At 47.4% G+C, this 21420-nt stretch overlaps 1 protein-coding gene across 1 annotated transcript in view; it reads right to left on the bottom strand.

Moving 5' to 3' along the window:
* Positions 1 to 1580: 1580 nt before the first annotated feature.
* The window catches only part of MAML2 (mastermind like transcriptional coactivator 2), a 161070-nt gene continuing 141230 nt past the window's right edge, over positions 1581 to 21420 (bottom strand). Inside the window, exons 4-6 of the mRNA XM_083499310.1 lie at positions 13574 to 13756; positions 10031 to 10142; positions 1581 to 6286 (exon numbers count right to left, since the gene is read on the bottom strand). Coding sequence (XP_083355436.1) covers positions 5292 to 6286; positions 10031 to 10142; positions 13574 to 13756 — 1290 coding nt within the window. The 3' untranslated portion in view covers positions 1581 to 5291. The remainder of the gene's footprint in view (positions 6287 to 10030; positions 10143 to 13573; positions 13757 to 21420) is intronic.

Below are 21420 nucleotides of genomic sequence, written 5' to 3'. Positions count from 1 at the left end.
ACGAGGGTCCTAGGCCCTATAAGGCGCGCTGCGTGGTACCACCACCCTCAATTTCTGGGGCACAGTGCAACTGGTATTCGACTGGACTGCAATACCTCAAGGACCACCTCTGCTCATTATGAACCTACACAGGCCCCGAGATCATCCTCTGAGGCCCTTATTTGTGTGCCTCCTCACAAGAGGTCCAGAGGGTGGCAACACAAGAACAGGCCTTATCTGCAGCGGCTCCCAATCTGTGGGATGTTCTCCCCGACGAGGCTCGCCTGGCTCCTTCATTATACACCTTCACGCACCAGGCACAAACGTTCCTCTTCAAACAGGCCTTTGGCTGATTGACACTCAAGGCCCTTTTAAACGTGCTGTGTGTGCAGGGGGCTATTATGGGTTTGTTCTTGTTTCTTGTTTTTATTATGTATTTTGTATATTGGAGTTTTATGTTTACCCCCTGAGATCTAGGGATAAAGGGTGGCATATGACATTAATGAAGAAGAAAACGATACATGTATAAACTCCAAATAAATGTTCAGCTGAACATATTTAGATCCTGCTCAGGTGCGTTCACTCAGCACAGCTGTATCCTTGTAGGAATACTAGGCCTTTGGCATCCCAGCTGGTGGTAGAATCAAACCAAGGTGTTGGGAGCAGCTGGTACAGGAGTTCTCCACTGGACAGTCAGCTATGGAGACTGACAGACTGCAAGAGACTGGCCAGGTAAAAGTAAAGGACCCCTGGACGGTTAAGTCCAGTCAAAGGTGACTTTGGGGTTGTGGTGCTCATCTCGCTTTCAGGCCGAGGGAGCCGGCGTTTGTCCAGACAGCTTTCCGGGTCATGTGGCCGGCATAAGTAAACCGCTTCTGGTGCAACGGAACACCATGATGGAAGCCAGAGCACACAGAAACGCCGTTTACCTTCCCACCTTCTACTTGCACTGGTGTGCTTTCGAACTGCTAGGTTGGCAGGAGCTGGGACAGAGCAACAGGAGCTCACCCCGTCACGGGGATTTGAACTGCCAACCTTCTGATTGGGAAGCTCAAGCAGCTCAGTGGATAAGACCACAGTGCCACCCGTGTTCCACTAGCCAGGGCAGCCCCACTGGAGAAGAAGAGATGCTCGATTAGCCAGAGGGTAAAGGCATGGTAAAGGGATGCGGGTGGCGCTGTGGGTTAAACCACAGAGCCTAGGACTTGCTGATCAGAAGGTCGGCGGTTTGAATCCCCATGACGGTGTGAGCTCCTGTTGCTCGGTCCCTGCTCCTGCCAACCTAGCAGTTCGAAAGCACGTCTGAACCACTGAGGCCCTGAAGACACCTGGAATCCACTGTGGGGAGGGTGGAAGCTCTCTCCCCCCCAGGGTTATTCCAATGTAACAGTTCGTGCGAAGAAGCCCTCATTCAGCTCCAGGAAAGATGGTCAAGTGCTGTAAAGAGGAAACAGGTCTTGAGGAAGCAGCCCGATGCAAATTTGATCTGGAACACCAAATCAAATTCCCCAGGAATTTCTACAGCGTTCTTTGCTTCTCAGAATGATCTGCGCACTTAAGGAATTTGGCAAGTGTTCGAGGTGCCATTACAAAGCCGGAGATCAAATCCTCAACTTTTATTTTGAGATTCTCCTCCTGCCTCCTTTTAAGCCATTTCTTAAGTCTCAGAATGAAAATAAAACAATTATATCATACAAAAAGAAAAAGAATCCACCAACAACATTGTATATTAAGATACAAAAGGTAAGCATTTTTTCCCTTTTCTGTATAAAATACAAAGTTTGGACAGTACACTTTTATTCCACATGTGTATAAATATAACCCAAAGAATATGATTTCAGTATTCCTACCAAAATATTACATTTTGTTTTGTACAAAAGTTTACAAAAAGTTTCTATATATTTACAACCCAATACTGAGAAGAGTTCCTGATTCAATAATGCAAAATATAAGGGTAGTGCATTTTTTACTGTAATGATACAAAGAATATATATAACAGTATAAAAAAACTGCAGGGTTTGCCTTTGTTTTCAATTCATTAAAAAAAACCCCACAACCCAGTGTTTCCCTGTTTTGATCACGAAGGTGCCATCTATGGGTAACTTTTCTCGCACGTGTCATACTGAAATAAAGGGAAAGAGGCACAAGCCCGTGGCAGTTCAACAACTCTGGTTAATTTCAGAAGCAGGTGCTCAGAATCGGTAGTCTAGCATCTTTGGGTCTGCAACCGGAGTGTTAAAAAGTTGGCTAGGGCTATGAGCAGCTCATCATTTTGATTACCCACAATGCCCCAGAACGATGCTACATTGGGAGCATTGTTGATAATAAATATGGTGGGCGGCTCACTGCCGCAGCATCCCAACTGCCTTTTGCTGGATATAGTCTCAAACTACTGTCACAGTCATGGCTTCCCTCCAAAGGACCATGGGAAATTTAGTCTGCTAAGAGTGCTGGAAACTGTCTCTCTATGATGGGTGTCCCGACACCTCTCACCATCCAGCAGTTCCCAGGATTCTTTGGGGGAAGGGACAAATTGAATTCCCCCTCCTTTCAATACAGTATAGTCATACCTCAGGTTGAATATGCTTCATGTTGAGCGCATTTGAGTTGTGCTCCGCTGCAACCCAGAAGTAACGGAGCACGTTAATTCCAGGTTTTGCCACTCGTGCATGCGCAGATGCTCAAAATGACGTCTCACGCATGCGCAGAAGCTGCGAAAAGTGACACGCACATGCGCAGACGTGCCGTCGCTAGTTACACATGCTTCTGGATGCGAACGGGGCTCTGGAATGGATCCCGTTTGTATCCAGAGGTACCACTGTATAAGGCATGGGTAGGCAAACTAAGGCCCAGGGCCCAGATCCAGCCCAATCGCCTTCTAAATCCGGCCCAGAACTTTGTTAGCCAGAACTTTGTTAGCCCCAAAAATGGAAAGTACCAGAATTACCAACAATAGAGGAGTGGCAGGCGAAGTTGGTTGATTATGCGGAACTAGCAAAACTGACCTGTAGAATCCGAAATCAGGAGGAAGCAAAATTCAAAAAAGATTGGAGTAAATTTGTGGAGTACATAAATAATAACTGTAGAAATTTGAAGACTCTGGCAGGACTGAAATAAATCTTACGATGTAGATAGGATTGGATACAATAAGAAACTGTGGAAAAGTAACTGACCTGAGAAAACCTGTTGAAGTGAGGGAAGGAAGTCAATGCTTAGCAGAGTGTGGGGAAAGAATGTGGGTAAATGATGGTTGAATTTTACAGTATTTTTTTTGTTTGTATTAAATGAAACACCAATAAAAAGCATTTAATAAAAATAAATAAATCCGGCCCGTGGACGGTCCGAGAATCAACATGTTTTTCAATGTGTCCTTTTATTTAAAATGTATCTCTGGGTTATTTGTGGGGCATAGGAATTCGTTCATTTCACACACACCCCTTCAAAATATAGTCCGACCCCCCCACAAGGTCTGAGGGACAATGGACCGGCTGAAAAAGTTTGCTGACATTTTGTGTGTGTGTTTGTAAAGAGACACTGGGATTCCCTTATGCAGAGGACATCCACTAGATTATCCCAAAAGAACAGCCCCACATCTGAGCCCTGATTGGCTGGATTAAAGTGGGGAGATACATGAAAACGGCTCATGATCTAGGAGCCTGAAGGCTGTGGAGAGGATGCTTTCGGAGGTGGAAGGTAATGTAGCCAAGTGTGTTTGTGTTGGGATGGAGAGGCTGAATATTATACATTTCCCTGGAGCTAACTAGTTAAATCTTAGGCTCAAGTTCTCTACTCCTCAATCAATTTGGTACTCCGTATTTATTCTGCTCTATAAGGAAGAGACTGGGCAGGCAGCAAAGCCACTTGGTAGCTGCCTTGGATGGAGGCATTAATATTTCAATAATCTGGCACAGGGAGTTGCCTCATTCCAAGGCCACATCTGCACTATACATCTATGGTGCCACTTTAGCACCAGAGAATCCTGGGAAATGCAGTTTCTTAAGGGTGCTGAGAGTTGTTAGGAGACCCTCTTCTCCTAAAGAACTGCAATTTCCAGAGTTCCCAGGGAAGAAGGGTTGGTTGTTAAACCAACTGGACAACTGTAGCTCGGGTGTGTGTGTTTCCTAACATTTCCCAGAACCCCTCCCTTAAAAAAAAATAATTATACTTTTCAAGTTTATACATTTCACTAATTTTACAATCATTTTGACATTTCATAGCTTGACTTCCTTCCTTCTCTTTCTGCGGTTCCTTTAATTTTAATATCTTCTGCATATCTCAATTAACTTAATTTGCTCATTTATTCATCTTCTTTAAATATACACTCTTATGAAGCTGCAGGTTATTAAAACAATCCTGCCAATGTTCTTATCTGTTTACAATTTATCTGTAAATATTCAATAAACCTTTTCCATTCTTTAATATATATAAGAAATGTTATCTTGATTTCTTAATTCTTCCGGTAAGTTTCGCCATGGCGAATCTCCCAGAATCCTTAACAAATTATACCTCCCAGGATTCCTGGGGGCAGGGGGGGGGGAAGCCATGACTGTTAATGTGGAATCTGTTCTGGAAATCCGTTCGACTTCCAAAACATGCGAAAACCAAATCGCGGCTTCTGATTGGCTGCAGCAAGCTTCCAAAAATCGTTCGCAAACCGGAACAGTCACTTCCGGGTTTGCGACGTACGGGAGCCAAAACGTTCGGGAACTAAACTGTTTGAAAACCAAGGTATTGCCTTTGTCTACACAGGCAATCTGTGGCCTTCCAGGGTTTCAGACAGGTCATTCTGCCTTACCTGGCAGTGACAGGAATAAAAGCTGTGACCCTCTCTATAAAAAGTATGCACTCGATCAATGCACTTTCCTGATTCCTCACAACTGCTCCTGATAAATTAACTCAGCAGTCTCAGGCTGGACGTTATGTGGGGTATACCTTTTCTTCTCTGTTCAAGATCTGTGGTTGCGTATCCGCACGCCCAAGCGAACACCTACACAAGCTGTAGCCTACACAAGAGTAGGACAAGCAACCAACGTCTCCTCCTGTGCTCTTGCTTAGCTTTCTAGGTACGAAGATTGGTCTACACATTTTGAACGGGCGCAGACACTTCTTTGATTTTGCTCCTCATTGCGGACCATGTGGAACCCCTTCAACCATCGGGAGAGCAAAGTTTGGTTTTCTTGAAAACACTCCAAAGACACGTTCCCTCTGAAAAACTTTGTGGAGTGCAATCCTGGCTTTCGGGCCTTAAAAAAACAAACACCACTGCTACCGCCCCCCGCTCCGTGAATTTTGCAACCGCCTGCTGCTCGGCCTCAGGAGTGGCCACCTAGGATTTCATCGAGGTTGATGTCCTTCATCCAGTCGTCGTTACCCGGCTCTGTTTTTAACAAAGAATCGATGAAGTCCGGGTCGCTGTTGAGTGCCGGCCCGATGTTGTCACCTTGCTGGTTCAGAAAGTCAAACGCCAGGTCGCTGGTGTGGTCGGTGGTTCCCTGGTAGGCCCTGGCAGAAGCCTGGCTACTACTAGATGGGAAATGGTTTGACGGCAAGGAGTTCGGCGCTGCCATGCTCACCCCCGGTGCATTTAAGTGTGGCACTGTCTGAGCCCGTACCTGGCCAGGCCTTGCCCCCAGGGATTTTGGCGCCCCAGCCGCTTGCCCATTTAGAGTTTGGTTCATTTGGCTCGTTGGTGTTCTCATCTGGGGGGCAGCCAGCTGGTTGGGAGCAGGCCCCATGGCGCGCTGGGAAAACTGCTGGTGGGCAGGTGTGCGCTGCAGCGGCTGGTTTGTATAGGGGCTGCCCGTGGAGAAAGGGGACCCCACGGCCTTGCGTGTTTCCTGCTGCTTCGCTCCTGTTTCTTGTGAGGCCCAGGTCTGAGTTGCCGAATTGGAGTTGACCATGACGTTCAGAGGCCTTGGTGCAGAAGAAGTCCCTTGGTTCAAGCTGAGTTTGCCTTGCTGAGAGCTGATCCCGGGCCCGCTGTCATACGCAGACAGGCCATTATTACTGCCTTGCCCCGGAGGCCCCTGCCGAGGTGCTCCTGAATTGCTTTGCTGGCTGGGAATCATTTGGTTCGGGTTCCGGTGCTGCGACACTTGGCTTGCACCCGATGCAGCCATGCTGTACGCGCTCGGTTGGCTGCAAGGAATGTTCCCGTAGCAGACCATGTGGCGTGTCGTCGGGAGGGAAGGCATTCTGGCTCCGTGAGTGATGGTCAAAAGACCGGACGCCTGCGGCGAGAGGCTGGGAGTTGAAATTGAGTTGGAAAAGCAGAGGTTGGAGCTGGCGCTCACGGCTGGCGATCCACCTGGGAAAAGGGTGGCGGGAGGAGAAAGAAAAATCTCTTATTGATCATCTAGTTGTAGGTTCTGAACAGGACGCACGGGCCAGAGCATCCATGGGAAACCCTCCCACCAGAATCCCATCACAACCCTACCGGAGGAAAAGGAGCACGACTCTCTGGACATTTCTCTTAGCCCTGCCCGGTCCTTGGAACATGAGAGAATTATGTCTTGGTCCCTAAGCATCATCACCATCACCATCACCATCACCATCACCATCACCATCACCATATTTATACCCTGCCCATCTGGCTGGGTTTCCTCAGCCATTCTGGGTGGCTCCCAACAGAATATTAAAACCACAATAAAACATCAGACATTTAATAATAATAATAATAATAATAATAATAATAATAATAATAATAATAATAAAATTATTTATACCCCACCTATCTGGCTGGGTTTCCCCAGCCACTCTGGGCGGCTTCCAACAGAATATTAAAATACAATAACGTATTAAACATTAAAAGCTTCCGTAAACAGGGCTGCCTTCAGATGTCTTCTAAAAGTCTGGCAGTTGTTTTTCTCTTTGACATCTGGTGGGAGGGTGTTCCAAAGGGTGGGTGCCACTACCGAGAAGGCCCTCTGCCTGGTTCCCTGTAACATCACTTCTCGCAGTGAGGGAACCACCAGAAGGCCCTCAGCGCTGGACCTCAGTGTCCGGGCAGAACAATGGGAGTGGAGACGCTCCTTCACGTATACTGGACCAAGGCTGTTTAGGGCTTTAAAGGCCAGTACCAACACTTTGAATTGTGCTCAGAAACGCACTGGGAGCCAATGAAAGTCCTTTATATAGTCCTTAATATAGTCCTTAATATAGTCCTGGTGGCCTCTCCCAGTCACCAGTCTAACTGCTGCATTCTGGATTAGTTGTAGTTTCCGGGTCACCTTCAAAGGTAGCCCCACGTACAGTGCATTGCAGTAGTCCAAGTGGGAGATAACCAGGGCATGCACCACTATGGCAAGACAGTCCGCGGGCAGGTAGGGTCTCAGCCTGCGTACCAGATGGAGCTGGTGGACAGCTGCCCTGGACACAGAACTGACAGTCCCATTAGGAAATGAGAGCACTCGTCTTCCGCTGCTGGGTTGGGACCCGCTACTAGGTGGTGGCCTGAGCTAAGGTGGGCTGCAACTGCAGCACCGCCACCATACAAATATATGCTAAAAGGTTAAGAAATGGGATTGCAATATAAGAATGTACTAAGAGCCTGCTGGGTCAGGTGAATGTCCCATCTAGTCCAGCAGCCTGTTTTCACTGTGGCTGACTGGATGGCTGTGGGAAGCTCACAACCAGGACCTGAGCACAGGAGCCCTCTCCCTACTGCAGTTTCCAGGGGCCGAGGTCCCTTTGGGCCCCCAATAAAATATCTGAGGGGGACGGCCACCCCAAAGCTGATGGGCATTGCCGTTCAAATGGCATGTGTGTACTGTGCCACATGATCCATTATGCATGGTGGGGCTTACCTGGTCTCTCCCCAGTATTTTATTCAAGTTGGCACCCTTGGTTTAACTTTTATCTGAGCTGAATCCTTCAAAGTTCAGCTTCGGTGGATGTCCAATGAGGGGCAGAGACTGGCCCAAGGTCACCCAGGGAGCTTCATGGCTTGAGTGGGGACTTGAACCCAGGTCTCCAAACTTCTAGCCTGGCACCTACACCATTCTGGCTAGAATTGCCTCATCTGCCATTGGAATGAAGCAACCATCCAGACGTAGCAAAAGATACCAAAGAGCTTTGGAGTCTCTTGAAGCAAAGCTGGAACATGTTGACTCGCAAGCCCTATATTCTTTGGGAAGAGACGTGAGTTCCCTAAAAGGGCACCGCGGTTGGGACATTGGTTTTCTATCTCACTCCAAAGACAAAGTTTCCTTTTCCCTCTCTGAACCGGTTGCTATTTTTAGCACCCTCCCCCCTTTTTTTGGCCACACTGATTTAGACCAGATGGGGAGAAATTTCACTCCAATTAGTGTCGAGCAGAAAACATTACCAGACCTTTGATACCAAGAGGAGTGAGTCAGTGATACTGGGGGATGTGTCGTTTTTTAAATTCACGCCCAGGAATGACAATCGGCGCAAGGGGTGAGGCCTACAGCCCCTCGGGCCCCCACTCCGAGATAGGGAGGGCAGAGGATTTAGTTTAGTCTGCATTTCCAAGTGCCTTATTCACTACTCCCAGACTTACACACGGAGTGGAACGCAGCTAACAATCCGACTGCACGCGTCTGTTGATTTTGCAATACGGTTTCAGTTAAAATAAAAATGCACATATGCATATTCGGGTGGAAAAGGCGTACAAAACCAAAGCATGGAGGCTGGGGGGTGGGGCGGGATGGAGCCAGTGCAAACATTCCTGCACATTTTTATAAGGTCTGAGTAGGGTTTACCAGTCCTGGCTTCCAGACAAGCACCCTTAGTTTGCAAATAGATGTCCGTCACATGCACCCTTTGTAAGTGGGGCAGGGAGACTTCTTCTGCCTGAGGGATGCATGCCCTTCTCAGGGACAAATACCAGTGGTGGGTGGAGCGAGAGGCAAAAGCGAACTGAGCGATGGATGCAAATTTTACCTTTGCACAGTAGCTTAATTTCTACACATGCATGCACATCCCTCTCTATCCTCCAGCCAGACTGTTATGTACTGACTTGAATAGGATCCAAAATGCAGCAGTCTGATTGGTCCTAGAACAATAGGATTCAGAATGTAGCAGTCTTATTGGTCCTAGATCAATAGGGTCCAGAATGCAGCAGTCTGATTGGTCCACAGTAGCCACCCAATCCAGCTCCAGGTGGAAGTGAATCCGCAACCTGATTGGCCTACAGGAGAATCCCGGAATTAGCCAATCACATGAGGCCCATTGTGTAAATAATGTATACAAAGCAGACATTCTGGGGGAACTTGCCACCCCTGAAACAGCAGGAGGGGAGAGTGTTGTCCCACTCAAGTGCTGCTTGTGGACTTCTTGCAGGAATCTGGTTGGCCACTGTGAGAGCAGAATGCTGGACTAGATGGATCACTGGCCCAAACCCAAAGACGTTGCAAACTGTCACTGGGGCAGAGGGCTACCTTTCCAATACAATGGAACCTCGGAAGCCGAACGCCTCTGAACTCGAACGTTTCGGCTCACAAACAATCAAAAACTGGAAGTGATTGTTCCGGTTTTTGAACGATTTTCAGAAGCTGAATGTCCGCGTGGTTTCCAATTGGCTGCAGGACACTCCTGCAGCCAATCGGAAGCCCCGCCTCGATTTTTGAACTGTTCCGGGAGTCGAACTGAAATTTATTAGGAGTCCTGCAGTGATTTCATGCTCTTTATTGCAGCTTGTAAAAGAGTGATTTAATTGCCCCTCAAACCTCAGGCTTTTATATACATTATTTACACAATGAATCCCATCTGATTGGCCGATTCTGCTTCCCTCCTGGAGCCTGATTGGTCTTTTCCTGCAGGCCAATCAGTTGTTGCATTCTATGATTCTGCCAGCCTAATAGGCTGATTAACTTCCTCCTGGAGCCTGATTGGTCTTTTCCTGCAAGCCAATCAGTTGTTGCATTCTAGCATCCTACTTGCCTATTGTTCTAGGATCCGAGTTTTGTACATAACACAAATGGACTCCCGGACCAGATTAAATTCAAAAACCAAGGTACAACTGTACTCAAAACCAGTTGAGTCATTGGCAGCTGTCCTCTTGTTTACTGCTGCCTTCAAGCGTGTTTACCTGAATACTGATGTGTTTGCTGCATGTTGACCTGGTTCCTTCTTTGGTCTTTATAGTCTGGCGGGGGCCTCGTCGAGTGCCGGTTCAGCTGATCTTGCGGAGTCATTTTCTCCTACAGGATTAGAAAGAAAAGAGAAGGTGAACCCATTCTCTTGGTTAGCCAAAAGGCGAGCGATCTGAACGTGAACGCAGCTCGAACGGCTTTTGTATTCGGGGGAGACTCCTGCGATGCCGGTTTCAAGGCCATGGCGCAGAAGGAAGCATGGGGAGGTTTTGCAGATGTTTCTGACGTGCAGATTCTGCCACCTTCTCATATGACATCAGGCGGGGGGTCAGGGAACTGGTTGGGTCAGCAAAGAGAGGATGAGGGTTGTGTATAGGGAAGCTTTAAATGTTTGATTGTGCTTTTTATATTTTGCTGGAAGCCACCCAGAGTGGCTGGGGCACCCCAGTCAGATGGGAGGCATTTAACTACTACTACTACTACTAATGGGACGCGGGTGGTGCTGTGGGTTAAACCACAGAGCCTAGGGCTTGCCGATCAGAAGGTCAGCGGTTCGAATCCCCGCGATGGGGTGAGCTCCCGTTGCTCGGTCCCTGCTGCTGCCAACCTAGCAGTTCGAAAGCACATCAAAGTGCAAGTAGATAAATAGGTACCGCTCCAGCGGGAAGGTAAATGGCGTTTCCGTGTGCTGCTGTGGTTCGCCAGAAGTGGCTTAGTCACGCTGGCTCCCTCGGCCAATAAAGCGAGATGAGCATCGCAACCCCAGAGTTGGCCACGACTGGACCTAATGGTCAGGGGTCCCTTTACCTTTACTACTACTACTACTACTACTACTACTACTACTACTAATAATAATTACTACTACTACTACTACTACTGTTGGCTGTATGCTTCAAATCTAGGGAAAATGCTAGAGAATACAAAACTTGAGACAAAACTATATGTGATTCTAAGGGCACAGTTACCAACTACATAAGGTTTTTAAAGTTTTAATTATAAATGTAGTGGGCCTCCCTATTTTCATCAAGACATTGGGGGGGGGGAAAGGAAATTTTTAACCCTTCCACCCCCAGTCACAATTCTAATGAAAACTGCATCCCCAGTGCCATTATTAGCCTTAGAAAAACACTCCCCTTGCTGCCAAATCTGGGCAGAATAATAAACCTATACCCAGCAATTGTGTTCTAAACACTACACACAATTATTTCAGTAACTTTTGCAACAGGGATCATGGAACTGTAGAGTTGGAAGGGACCCTTAGGGTCATCTAGTCCAACCCCTTGCAATGAAGGGAACTAAAGCATCCATGAGACATGGCCATCCAACCGCTGCTTAAAAACCTCCCACCTCCCAAGGGAGTCCTTTCCACTGTCTAAACCGAGGCTCTCCAAATGGTGTTGAGACGCCATCTTCCACCAGCTCCAGTCATCATGCCCAATGACGACAACAACTGGTCCCCTATCCATGCTTTACAACAACCTTACAAGGTAAGGGAAAGCTAAAAGGACCCCTGATCATTAGGTCCAGTCGCAGATGACTCTGGGATTCCGGTGCTCATCTTCCTTTATTGGCCGAGGGAGCCAGCGTACAGCTTCCGGGTCATGTGGCCAGCATGACTAAGCCGCTTCTGGTGAACCAGAGCAGCGCACGGAAATGCCGTTTACCTTCCCGCCGGAGCGGTACCTATTTATCTACTTGCACTTTGATGTGCTTTCGAACTGCTAGGTTGGCAGGAGCAGGGACCGAGCAACGGGAGCTCACCCCGTCGCGGGGATTCGAACCGCTGACCTTCTGATCGGCAAGCCCTAGGCTCTGTGGTTTAACCCACAGCGCCACCCGCGTCCCCTACCTTACAAGGTAGACCAGACTTATTATCCCCATACTGCCTGCAGATGGGGTACAAAAAAAGAGAGGGTGGCTTCCAGAAAGCCAGCTGGATCTGGGACTTTGGTCTTCTGGCTGCCAAGATCCATGCCTACTTCTGACATACTTGGCAAGGCTTCCCTGCTAACACCCCCCCCCCCCAAAAAAAGGGAGAGGGGAGAAGCCAGCAGCACGAATTGGCTAAAAACTGGTTTTTCGAATGCTGTAACTCTCCCTCTCTTTCCCTCTCAGCAGATTGTCAAAAGGAGTTCTCTCTTCCTACAGAAGGAAGGGATTTTCAGCCCAGCTCTGCAGTCTGCAAGAGGTTTCCAGTAAGCAGAGAAAGTGTCGCCTGAAGGTATGCAGGCACTCAGCATGGGTGGTCCCTGTGCACTGCCAGCATCTGCTGAGGAAGGAAATGGAACTTTGCTGCTGTGCGCCAGCAACTTGGCTGCCCTGTAACCTGCTTTCCTTATGGCTGAACATACAGCCTCCCCAACTGCCCTGTGTCAGGCTGCTAAGCTGCACTGAGGAATCACTGCAAGGTTGGAACATTCGGTGGCAAAAAGCAAACAATCACAGGCTCCACATGCAAAAGGTGTGGCAGGTTTAATTCCTTTGCATCCCCAATTCAAAGGACCTCCAGGCAACTCCACAAGGCGCCAGGAACCAAAGGAGCAGAAAAGACTTTCCATGTACGCAGCGACAGGCTCACGGATGCTACTAGCCCAGAGATGGAAAGATGACAAAGTCCCTATCAGGGAAGAACGGCAAACTAAGCTGTTGGATTATGCCGAAATGGCAAAACTGACCGAAAAGCTCAGGAACCAAGAAGACCAAAACTTCAATAAAGAATGGGAAAAGTTCATAATTTACTTGAGAGGCCACAGTAAGCAGATGAAAAAATTAGCAGGGTTGCAATAACACTTGTAATGTAGATGATATTAAGGATAAACTGGAGAGATATAAAATTTGGACGATGAAATAATATGCAGTTGAAAAGGTTTATAATAGGACCTGTGGAGGGGAATGTGGGAAGTCGAGAAATCTCCAAATATGGATATGTATTTTGTGTTGTTATAACTCTATACTTGTAAAATCAAATAATTTTTTTTTCAAAAAAAAAGAAGAATAAAAATACAAGACACCGGTAAGTGTTGAGAGGACAAAGCGGAGGTCTGACTCAGAGTATGACAGCTTTGCAATGCGCATGAAGTTTAACCTAGACAGCACGCCCCAATCTCCACACACTCACTGGCTGTGGTTTTGCACTACTCTAAATCCACGGGAGGGTCTGTTGTGGGAATTGTTCCCGTGTGCAATTGGTTCAGGGAATCTATTTGCACTTTAACAGTCTGGATTGGGACCCTAGCATACGGCATGGGGGTGGGCATTAAACCCTCTGCCACCCACTGTGTTCCTGATCAAGAAATGGAGCCCCACGCTTGCAATCTGTGTTGGGGAAAAAGCGCCCATTGGAAAAACAAAAGCTCCTATGGAAAACAAAAGCTCCCATTTGCTCCTGTGGGAGCTTCCCTCACTCTCCAAATACAAGCCGAGCAGGTGAAATGGGCAGACTTAAGAATGACCCAGTGGCTGTTTTCGCAATACCAGCTTCTGAATTCTACATGACACCGATTTACATGGAAAATAAAATAGGGAAACTGAAAATTTACTGCTTCAGTTAGTATCTTTTGTTGCTGCTGCTGCTGGTGTTGCAGAAGGAGTTGTTGCTTCAGCTGCTGATTCAGCAGAGCTTGCTGAGGTGAGTTCATGTAGCCGCTCGCGGCATTTGGATTCGTGCAAGCGCTTGACGTTGGATTGGGGCCTGCGCTTTGGCTGAGCACGGAGTGTTGATCCTGCAAAAGAAAGAAGAAGGAAAAAAGAGGATGATAAAGGCTCGCAAAGATGCACATGGGCAAAAAAGGAAAACCAAGGCTTCCTCAGGCTTTTGGAGGCTGATTAAAATATGGAGCCTTCTGCGTTCAGCCATGGGACGGCTGCAGCAGAAACTCGGGTGAGGGAATTAAGAGAAGCACGGGGAAAATTACAGGACTACTCCTGTGGTTGCAGCAGAAAACCGTGGCTTTCTAACGGGAGCTTACAGGAGCTCATAGAAGAGCCGCCGTAGCTGTTTGTACAAATAAGTGTGATTATACAGCAGTGGCTACATCAACAGAAACCATCAATGCAGTTACTGCAGCATGACCCACTTCTGAAACTTTCTTCTCTGTCGGGTGGAGAACTTATCTGTCTATTTGCTATCCTTTCATTCTCTCATTACAGTGGTACCTCGGGTTACATACGCTTCAGGTTACATACGCTTCAGGTTACAGACTCCGCTAACCCAGAAATAGTACCTCGGGTTAAGAGCTTTGCTTCAGGATGAGAACAGAAATCGTGCGGCAGCAGCGGGAGGCCCCATTAGCTAAAGTGGTGCTTCAGGTTAAGAACAGTTTCAGGCTAAGTACGGACCTCCGGAATGAATTAAGCACTTAACCCAAGGTACCACTGTATTTGTCTCAAGCCATTTCCCAGTATTCCTCCCAGCTCTGCCGACACCCCATTACACTCTAGCATGGCCCACAGACGGAGCTCAAAGCAGGGTTGTGCTTGATGGTCACCACCAAGGATCTGAAATCAGGGTGCAATGTGTATCTGTCCCCGGAGACTGTAACACATCCCAAAAGTACTAGAATTATAGAGTCAGAAGGGATTGTGTATGTCATCTGGTCTAGCCTCCTTATCAATGAAGGATCTACTATGCAAGATGCAACTTTGGCTTCCCCAACAGGTAATCTCAGTGCTTCACTAGGCAACCTGTACCATTGCTTGTTGTTTGTGTTAATTAATTACCTACCCTTCACCCTAAGATCCCAGGGCAGGTAGCAACAATTGAAAAAACAACATTATAAGCCATTTAAAAATCACAAAAAATTAAACCACAAAAATACATTCTCTCTCTCTCTCAAAAAAAGTTTCTACCTCTGTCACACTCTACCGTGACCAAGAAACAGAACCATGGACAGGGCTAGGCAGTTAACAAGGCAGCTCACTCTAGTCAAGGAACCTTTAGGTCTCAGTGGCTTCCATTCAATTTAATGGGACAAACAAAGGGTTCATCCACACTTCCTCAGGTCCTGCTGATCCCCCGGGAGAAAACTGCTCTTTTGCACTCAGTTGGAACAAATGGCAATTCAGGGTTTTTCCAGATTGACATTTGCTCCAATTTAGCACTAAAGAGTGGGTTTTCCATGGGAAAGGAATACAGCGGGGGCGAAACCGACAGACCTGTGCTTTATAGTCATGGGACAAGCAGAAGTGGGGATGAGCCCTAAATGTCTCACAGTTGGGGAAACTGATGGAATGGGACAAAACTGACCTCCTGGTCCAAGCAGTGACCAACAGTGGGCTCCTTTTGTCTCCATCTAATGGTGCCCCTGAATCAGATTTGAAAAGTCCATTTTCAAAGAGGAACCAGTAGAGTACACAGCAGGGGTGAGAGCAATTGGTTAAATAGACGTTTTATAAAGTGGGTGACTGATTAATCTTAGGTTGCAAGATATTTTGCATTGGTTTGATTTGAATTAATTTTATAATGAATGATTTGAGAGTGTTGTGTTGTGTTGTGTTGTACTGTTGTACTGTTTTATTGTTGTTAGCCGCCCTGAGCCCGGCTTCGGCTGGGGAGGGCGGGATATAAATAAAATTTATTATTATTATTATTTTAAGGTTGCTGTTTGCTAAGGTCTTGTGCAAAGTACTGTCCTCCTTAAAGTATTTTGAAAGGAAAATTATGGCTAAACAGATTGGCTTTGCATTCCATTTCCAAGCTACGCTCTTCCTTTAATATTGTTGTCTTTTTATATCCTGTAATGGGATTCATCTGGTTTCACTTTGCACAGACAGTGCAGGTGTCCCCCACTCACTGCTATGAAGTTTATGGCAAAACTAAGGAATAAAAATTATTTCATTTCTCCAGAAAAACTGCCGCACTTTGCTTTTTTTCATATAAGCTGGGCAGCACACACACACGTCTCTGACCCTGCTCCTCCGCATGGCTCAGATGCTCAGCTCATAACCACCAGAAGCCATATATTCAGTGTTGTGGGTCTGACTTGGTGGAGTTCCCTTCTGGCTAAGATTGAACCAGCCCCCAACTCTCTACTGAATTTTAGGTGTTTGACAAATAACTTTCCATTCCAGTAGGCACTCAAGGTCTTTTTCTCTCTTTATGATAATTGATTTTATCCGTTGCATATGCTTTTTTGTAATTTTTTTTTTATGTACACCGCTTAGAAACCTTGGTGATTAAGACATATATCGAAGCCTGTGAAATAGATGGTGGATAGATAATCAGGACCCCAGAGAGAGAGTTGCGTCCTTCCTTAAGCTCCAGATTTGCTCTTGCGATCACGTAGCAACAGCAACGGCAAAGCAGCCCTTCGTCACCAGCCTTGTCAAGCCTTGAAAGGCGGACAAAGGTTGGCCGTGATGAATCATGAAGTGGTGTCTTGTTCGCTTCTGCACGTGCTCAGTGCAGCCTCCTGCCGGGGCAGTCTGACATATTTCCTGTCTGGGCTACAGGGTGCCCATGCGCGATCAAACAGGGCTGCATTTATTTTATTTTATTTTATTTTATAAAATGTCCACAATGCACGACGACACACACTTCTGAATTCCCGTGGGCCAACATTTCATCACTTTCTCTGGGTAAAAGGGTCTGAAAGCATGACTCATAGGAATACAGGAAGTTGCCTTGTATCAAGTCAGATGACTGGTCCATCCACCTCAATATTTCCTACGCTGACTGGCAGCAGAGTCAGGGGGTCTCTCTTAGCCCTACTTGGAGGTGCCAGAGATTGAACTTTGGAGCTTCTGTATGCAATGCAGAGGCTCTGTCAGTAAGCTACTAGTAAAGGTAAAGGTAAAGGGACCCCTGACCATTAGGTCCAGTCGTGGCCGACTCTGGGGTTGCGGCGCTCATCTCACTTTATTGGCCGAGGGAGCCGGCGTACAGCTTCCAGGTCATGTGGCCAGCATGACTAAGCCGCTTCTGGCAAACCAGAGCAGCGCACAGAAACGCCGTTTACCTTCCCACCAGACTGGTACCTATTTATCTACTTGCACTTTGACATGCTTTCGAACTGCTAGGTTGGCAGGAGCTGGGACCGAGCAACGGGAGCTCATCCCGTCGCGGGGATTCGAACTGCCGACCTTCTGATCGGCAAGTCCTAGGCTCTGTGGTTTAACCCACAGCGCTACCCGCGTTCCTCCTAGTGAGCTACTACCTGCCCCTAAATCTTAAAAGACAAAACATGTGCTTTGCTTAGGGTCTTCTTCAATACACAGGCTTATAACTGATGATGATCTGTTTTACTTTCTTACCAAACTGGGGTGCAGCAAGGAAGGAGGGTTTGAACTACTTTGCCACCAAAAATCACCTGTCCCTGACACAACTACTTCCTGAAAGACGGCAGGTGGAAATGGTGGCATCAGAGAGCAATTTCTGATTGGAAAATTAAAATCTCCCTCCTCACTGAACCACGCACCCTATCTGGGTTGCGGGGTACATGGCTGACTTTGAGATATAGAACTACAGTGGAACCTCACTTCCCGGACGCCTCTGTTGTCGTACGTTTCAGTTCCCGAATGCCAAAAACCCAGAAGTAAATTGTTATGTACTGAGTTGAATAGGATCCAAAATGCAGCAGTCTGATTGGTCCTAGAACAATAGGATTCAGAATGCAGCAGTCTGATAGGTCCTAGAATAGGATTCAGAATGCAGCAGTCTGATTGGTCCACAGGAGCCACCCAATCCAACTCCAGGTGGAAGTGAATCCAAAACCTGATTGGCCTACAGGAGAATCCTGGAATTAGCCAATCACGTGGGGCCCATTGTGTAAATAATGTATATAAAGCAGACATTCTGGGGGAACTTCCATTCCTCCTCACCACTATGAGCATGATATCCACTCTCGACTCCAAGTATATTTCACAAATGCTTCCTTTTTCGAATGTTTTTCAGAAGCCGAACGTGCTACGCAGCTTCTGCTGAGGGCAAGAAGCTCTTGCAATCAATGGGAAGCCACACCTTGGTTTTCGAACGGGCTTCCGGAACAGATTTCGTTCGAGAACCGAGGTACCACTGTATATATCTTTATCTATAAACACATACTTACATTCTAGGGGCTGATTTCCCCGCAAACTTTGCTTGCCAACCCCTCTCCAACCTCCACCACCCCTCTCCCACCAAAGCCCCCTACCCTTAGTCCTTGCCCAAGCCTTTCCCCTCCCAAACCTCTCCCTTTTCTTACCAAACCTCTGGAGCTCACCTGCGCCACTCCTTGCTCAACCTGTTACACCACTGCAAGCCCAGATACCTCATGGACTCTGTCCACCTGTGCTGCTGCACCCACCCCTTGCTCCACCTGCCCAGCCACTGCAAACGCAGCTTGCTCGCTGCCTCCACCTGCACTGCCACACTGCTCCCCTGCCCAGCTCCCACCCACTGCCACAATCTCAGCTCCCTTGCCATCCCTCTTGCTCGCCCATGCCATACCCCTGCTACGATTCTACGAGTCTATTGGTCACAGGGTTGTGGCCAATGTCGGTCTTACTCACCACAGGCCCCATGAAAAGCAATGGACACAAATAACAGATCCTTTCCCTTATACGTTGAGTATAACACAGTTGGCCAGGACCCACAGATCTGCATGATATTTGCGTTTGCTGGTGACGCACAATTTAATCATAAGGTAATTAATGGAAATGCATTTGTGACTGCTTACCAAGACAGGATTCTAAGCAGAAACAAAGCAAGTCTATAGACTTGATGGCAGGATTTAAATAAACATTCACATCATTAGTACAGTGGTACCTCGGGTTACATACGCTTCAGGTTACATATGCTTCCGGTTACAGACTCCGCTAACCCAGAAATAGTACCTCAGGTTAAGAACTTTGCTTCAGGATGAGAACAGAAACCGTGCTCCGGCGGCACGGCAGCAGCAGGAGGCCCCATTAGCTAAAGTGGTGCTTCAGGTTAAGAACAGTTTCAGGTTAAGAACAGACCTCCGGAACGAATTAAGTACTTAACCCGAGGTACCACTGTATTAGAAAATGTGTCGAAAATAGGGAAATAATATGGTGTACTTATTTTCATTTTTATGTTTATAGTTCAGATGTTATTCTGTAAGTATACTATTAATATTTTTTCTTTTATTAGGTATCAAGGTGGGTGAAAGCAGAAACAAACCGGAAGTGGAAGTTGGGGGAAGCCTAGGAGGGGAGGGAGGAAGGAACGAACAGAAAATGTTACGGACATGAGATGTATGTAATGAATGAAAAAGAAAACTGAATGAAAATTTAATTAAAAAAACACCAAAATCAAACAAACAAGGATGGAATTCAATGAGCCAAGCATTAAAACACAAACATCCCTAATTAAAATATGCAACAGGAAGAACCCCACTGAAACCGTGCAGTAATTAAAGCAAAAACTCAGGACGAGAGTTGGACCGACCTAAATGTCATTTTAGGTTGGATCTGGGGGCTGCGAAACCTCAGACAACGTTCCCAAAAGGTTCCTTGTCTGAGGTTTGGGAAGGCCTCCAAGAGGCACGGATCCAACCGTGATCCCCACAAAGTCCTCTGACTTGGCAGGAGCTTCCTTGTGGAGGCTGCCAGAGCGTGGCTGCGTCGTCTGTTGCGGCCCCTTGCAAATCAAGGCGTGTTCCTCCCACCAACTCAGGAGAAGGAAAGACCCACCGCGCTGGGAAGTGGGGTGGAGGAGAGCCCAGCTCTCTGGGTATCCCTCTCCGTGGGAAGTCAGTGTCCCAATTCCACCTTCCTAGAGATTTTTGTTTTGTTTTGCAAGATGCCTTTTCTTCTATCTCAAATGTTTTAAAGCTGCCCCTCACCAGAGAGTGATATCAGGGCAGGGTACCATAAGATCGAGGGACGCGGGTGGCGCTGTGGTCTAAACCAGAGACTAGGGCTTGACGGGTGAGCTCCCATTGCTTGGTCCCTGCTCCTGCCAACCTAGCAGTTTGAAAGCATGTCAAAGTGCAAGTAGATAAATAGGTACCGCTCCGGTGGGAAGGTAAATGGCGTTTCTGTGTGCTGCTCTGGTTCACCAGAAGCGGCTTAGTCATGCTGGCCACATGACCCGGAAGCTGTACTCCGGCTCCTCAGCCAGTAAAGCAAGATGAGCACCGCAACCCCAGAGTCGTCTGCGACTGGACCTAATGGCCAGGGGTCCCTTTACCGTTACCATAAAAAGGTAAAGGGACCCCTGCCCGTACGGGCCAGTCTTGACAGACTCTAGGGTTGTGTGCTCATCTCACTCTAGAGGCCGGGAGCCAGCGCCGTCCGCAGACACTTCCGGGTCACATGGCCAGCGTGACGAAGCTGCTCTGGCGAACCTGCACCAGAGCAGCACACGGATACGCCGTTTACCTTCCCGCTATAAAGCGGTACCTATTTATCTATTTGCACTTAGGGGTGCTTTCGAACTGCTAGGTGGGCAGGAGCTGGGACCGAACGACGGGAGCTCACTCCGCCGCGGGGATTCGAACCGCCGACCATGCGATCGGCAAGTCCTAGGCGCTGAGGTTTTACCCACAGCGCCACCTGCGTCCCTGGGTTACCTTTACCATAAGATCAGTTAAAACCAAGGGGTCTCATGGGAATATAGAAAGCTGAGTCGGAACACTGGTTCTTTGCTGAGCCAGACCAAAGGTCCTTCTTGTTCCACAGTTTGCACCAGTGATGGAGAATCACAAGCCCAGGAGCCAAAAGAAACCCTCCAAGTATTTTGATGTGGACCTTGCTACCTCTCAGGCCACACTTTTCCCAGCCTTGCTTCAAAATCCCTGAGAGTATATTTGCCTGGCTGGAATATGCCCTTGATTCTAATATCCCAAGGGCTGTCCTGCAGAGGATGGGGCAAGCTTGTTTTCTCCTGCTCTGGAGGGAAGGACGTGATCCAAGTGCTTCAACTTCAAGTTTCAGGAAATGAGATTCTGACTCAACACCAGGAAGCACTTTCTGATGATAAGATCCTTGGAGGTTTTAAAGCAGATGTTGGATGCTTTAGCTGGGATACCTGCATTGCAAGGGGGTTGGACTAGATGACCCCTGGGTACCTTCCAAACTTTGCTAGTCTATGCTTCTCACTTGCCTGGGTGGAGGACAGGAAGGGCCATGCTTGGTTTGTTTTCGGCTGTTAGTTTGTTAATGTCGCTAGTATTGTTTTGTGGATTATGAGTGCTGTCGTGCTTTGTGAACCTTATAGCATGACTTTAGTTGTGGTTGTGCTTCTTGAGCTTTTCTTTTTTTAGTTGTTTTGTTAATAGTGTTTTATAGAAGGGGGCTGTTTTGCTGACGACTTGATATTACTACCAATGGATGGTTGATTATTCTATGTGATTCATGTTGCAACTGTGGTGTTCTTATTATTGTTATTGCATGTGAGCAGCTTTGTGATTTGTGTCAGTGAAAAGCAGCACGGAAATATAAT

Source organism: Podarcis liolepis, assembly GCF_965112155.1.
Source record: "Podarcis liolepis genome assembly, chromosome: 4".
Taxonomy (NCBI): Eukaryota; Metazoa; Chordata; class Lepidosauria; order Squamata; family Lacertidae; genus Podarcis; species Podarcis liolepis.
Note: the sequence above shows the minus strand (reverse complement) of the source record. Positions and strands in the feature narration are given on the sequence as shown.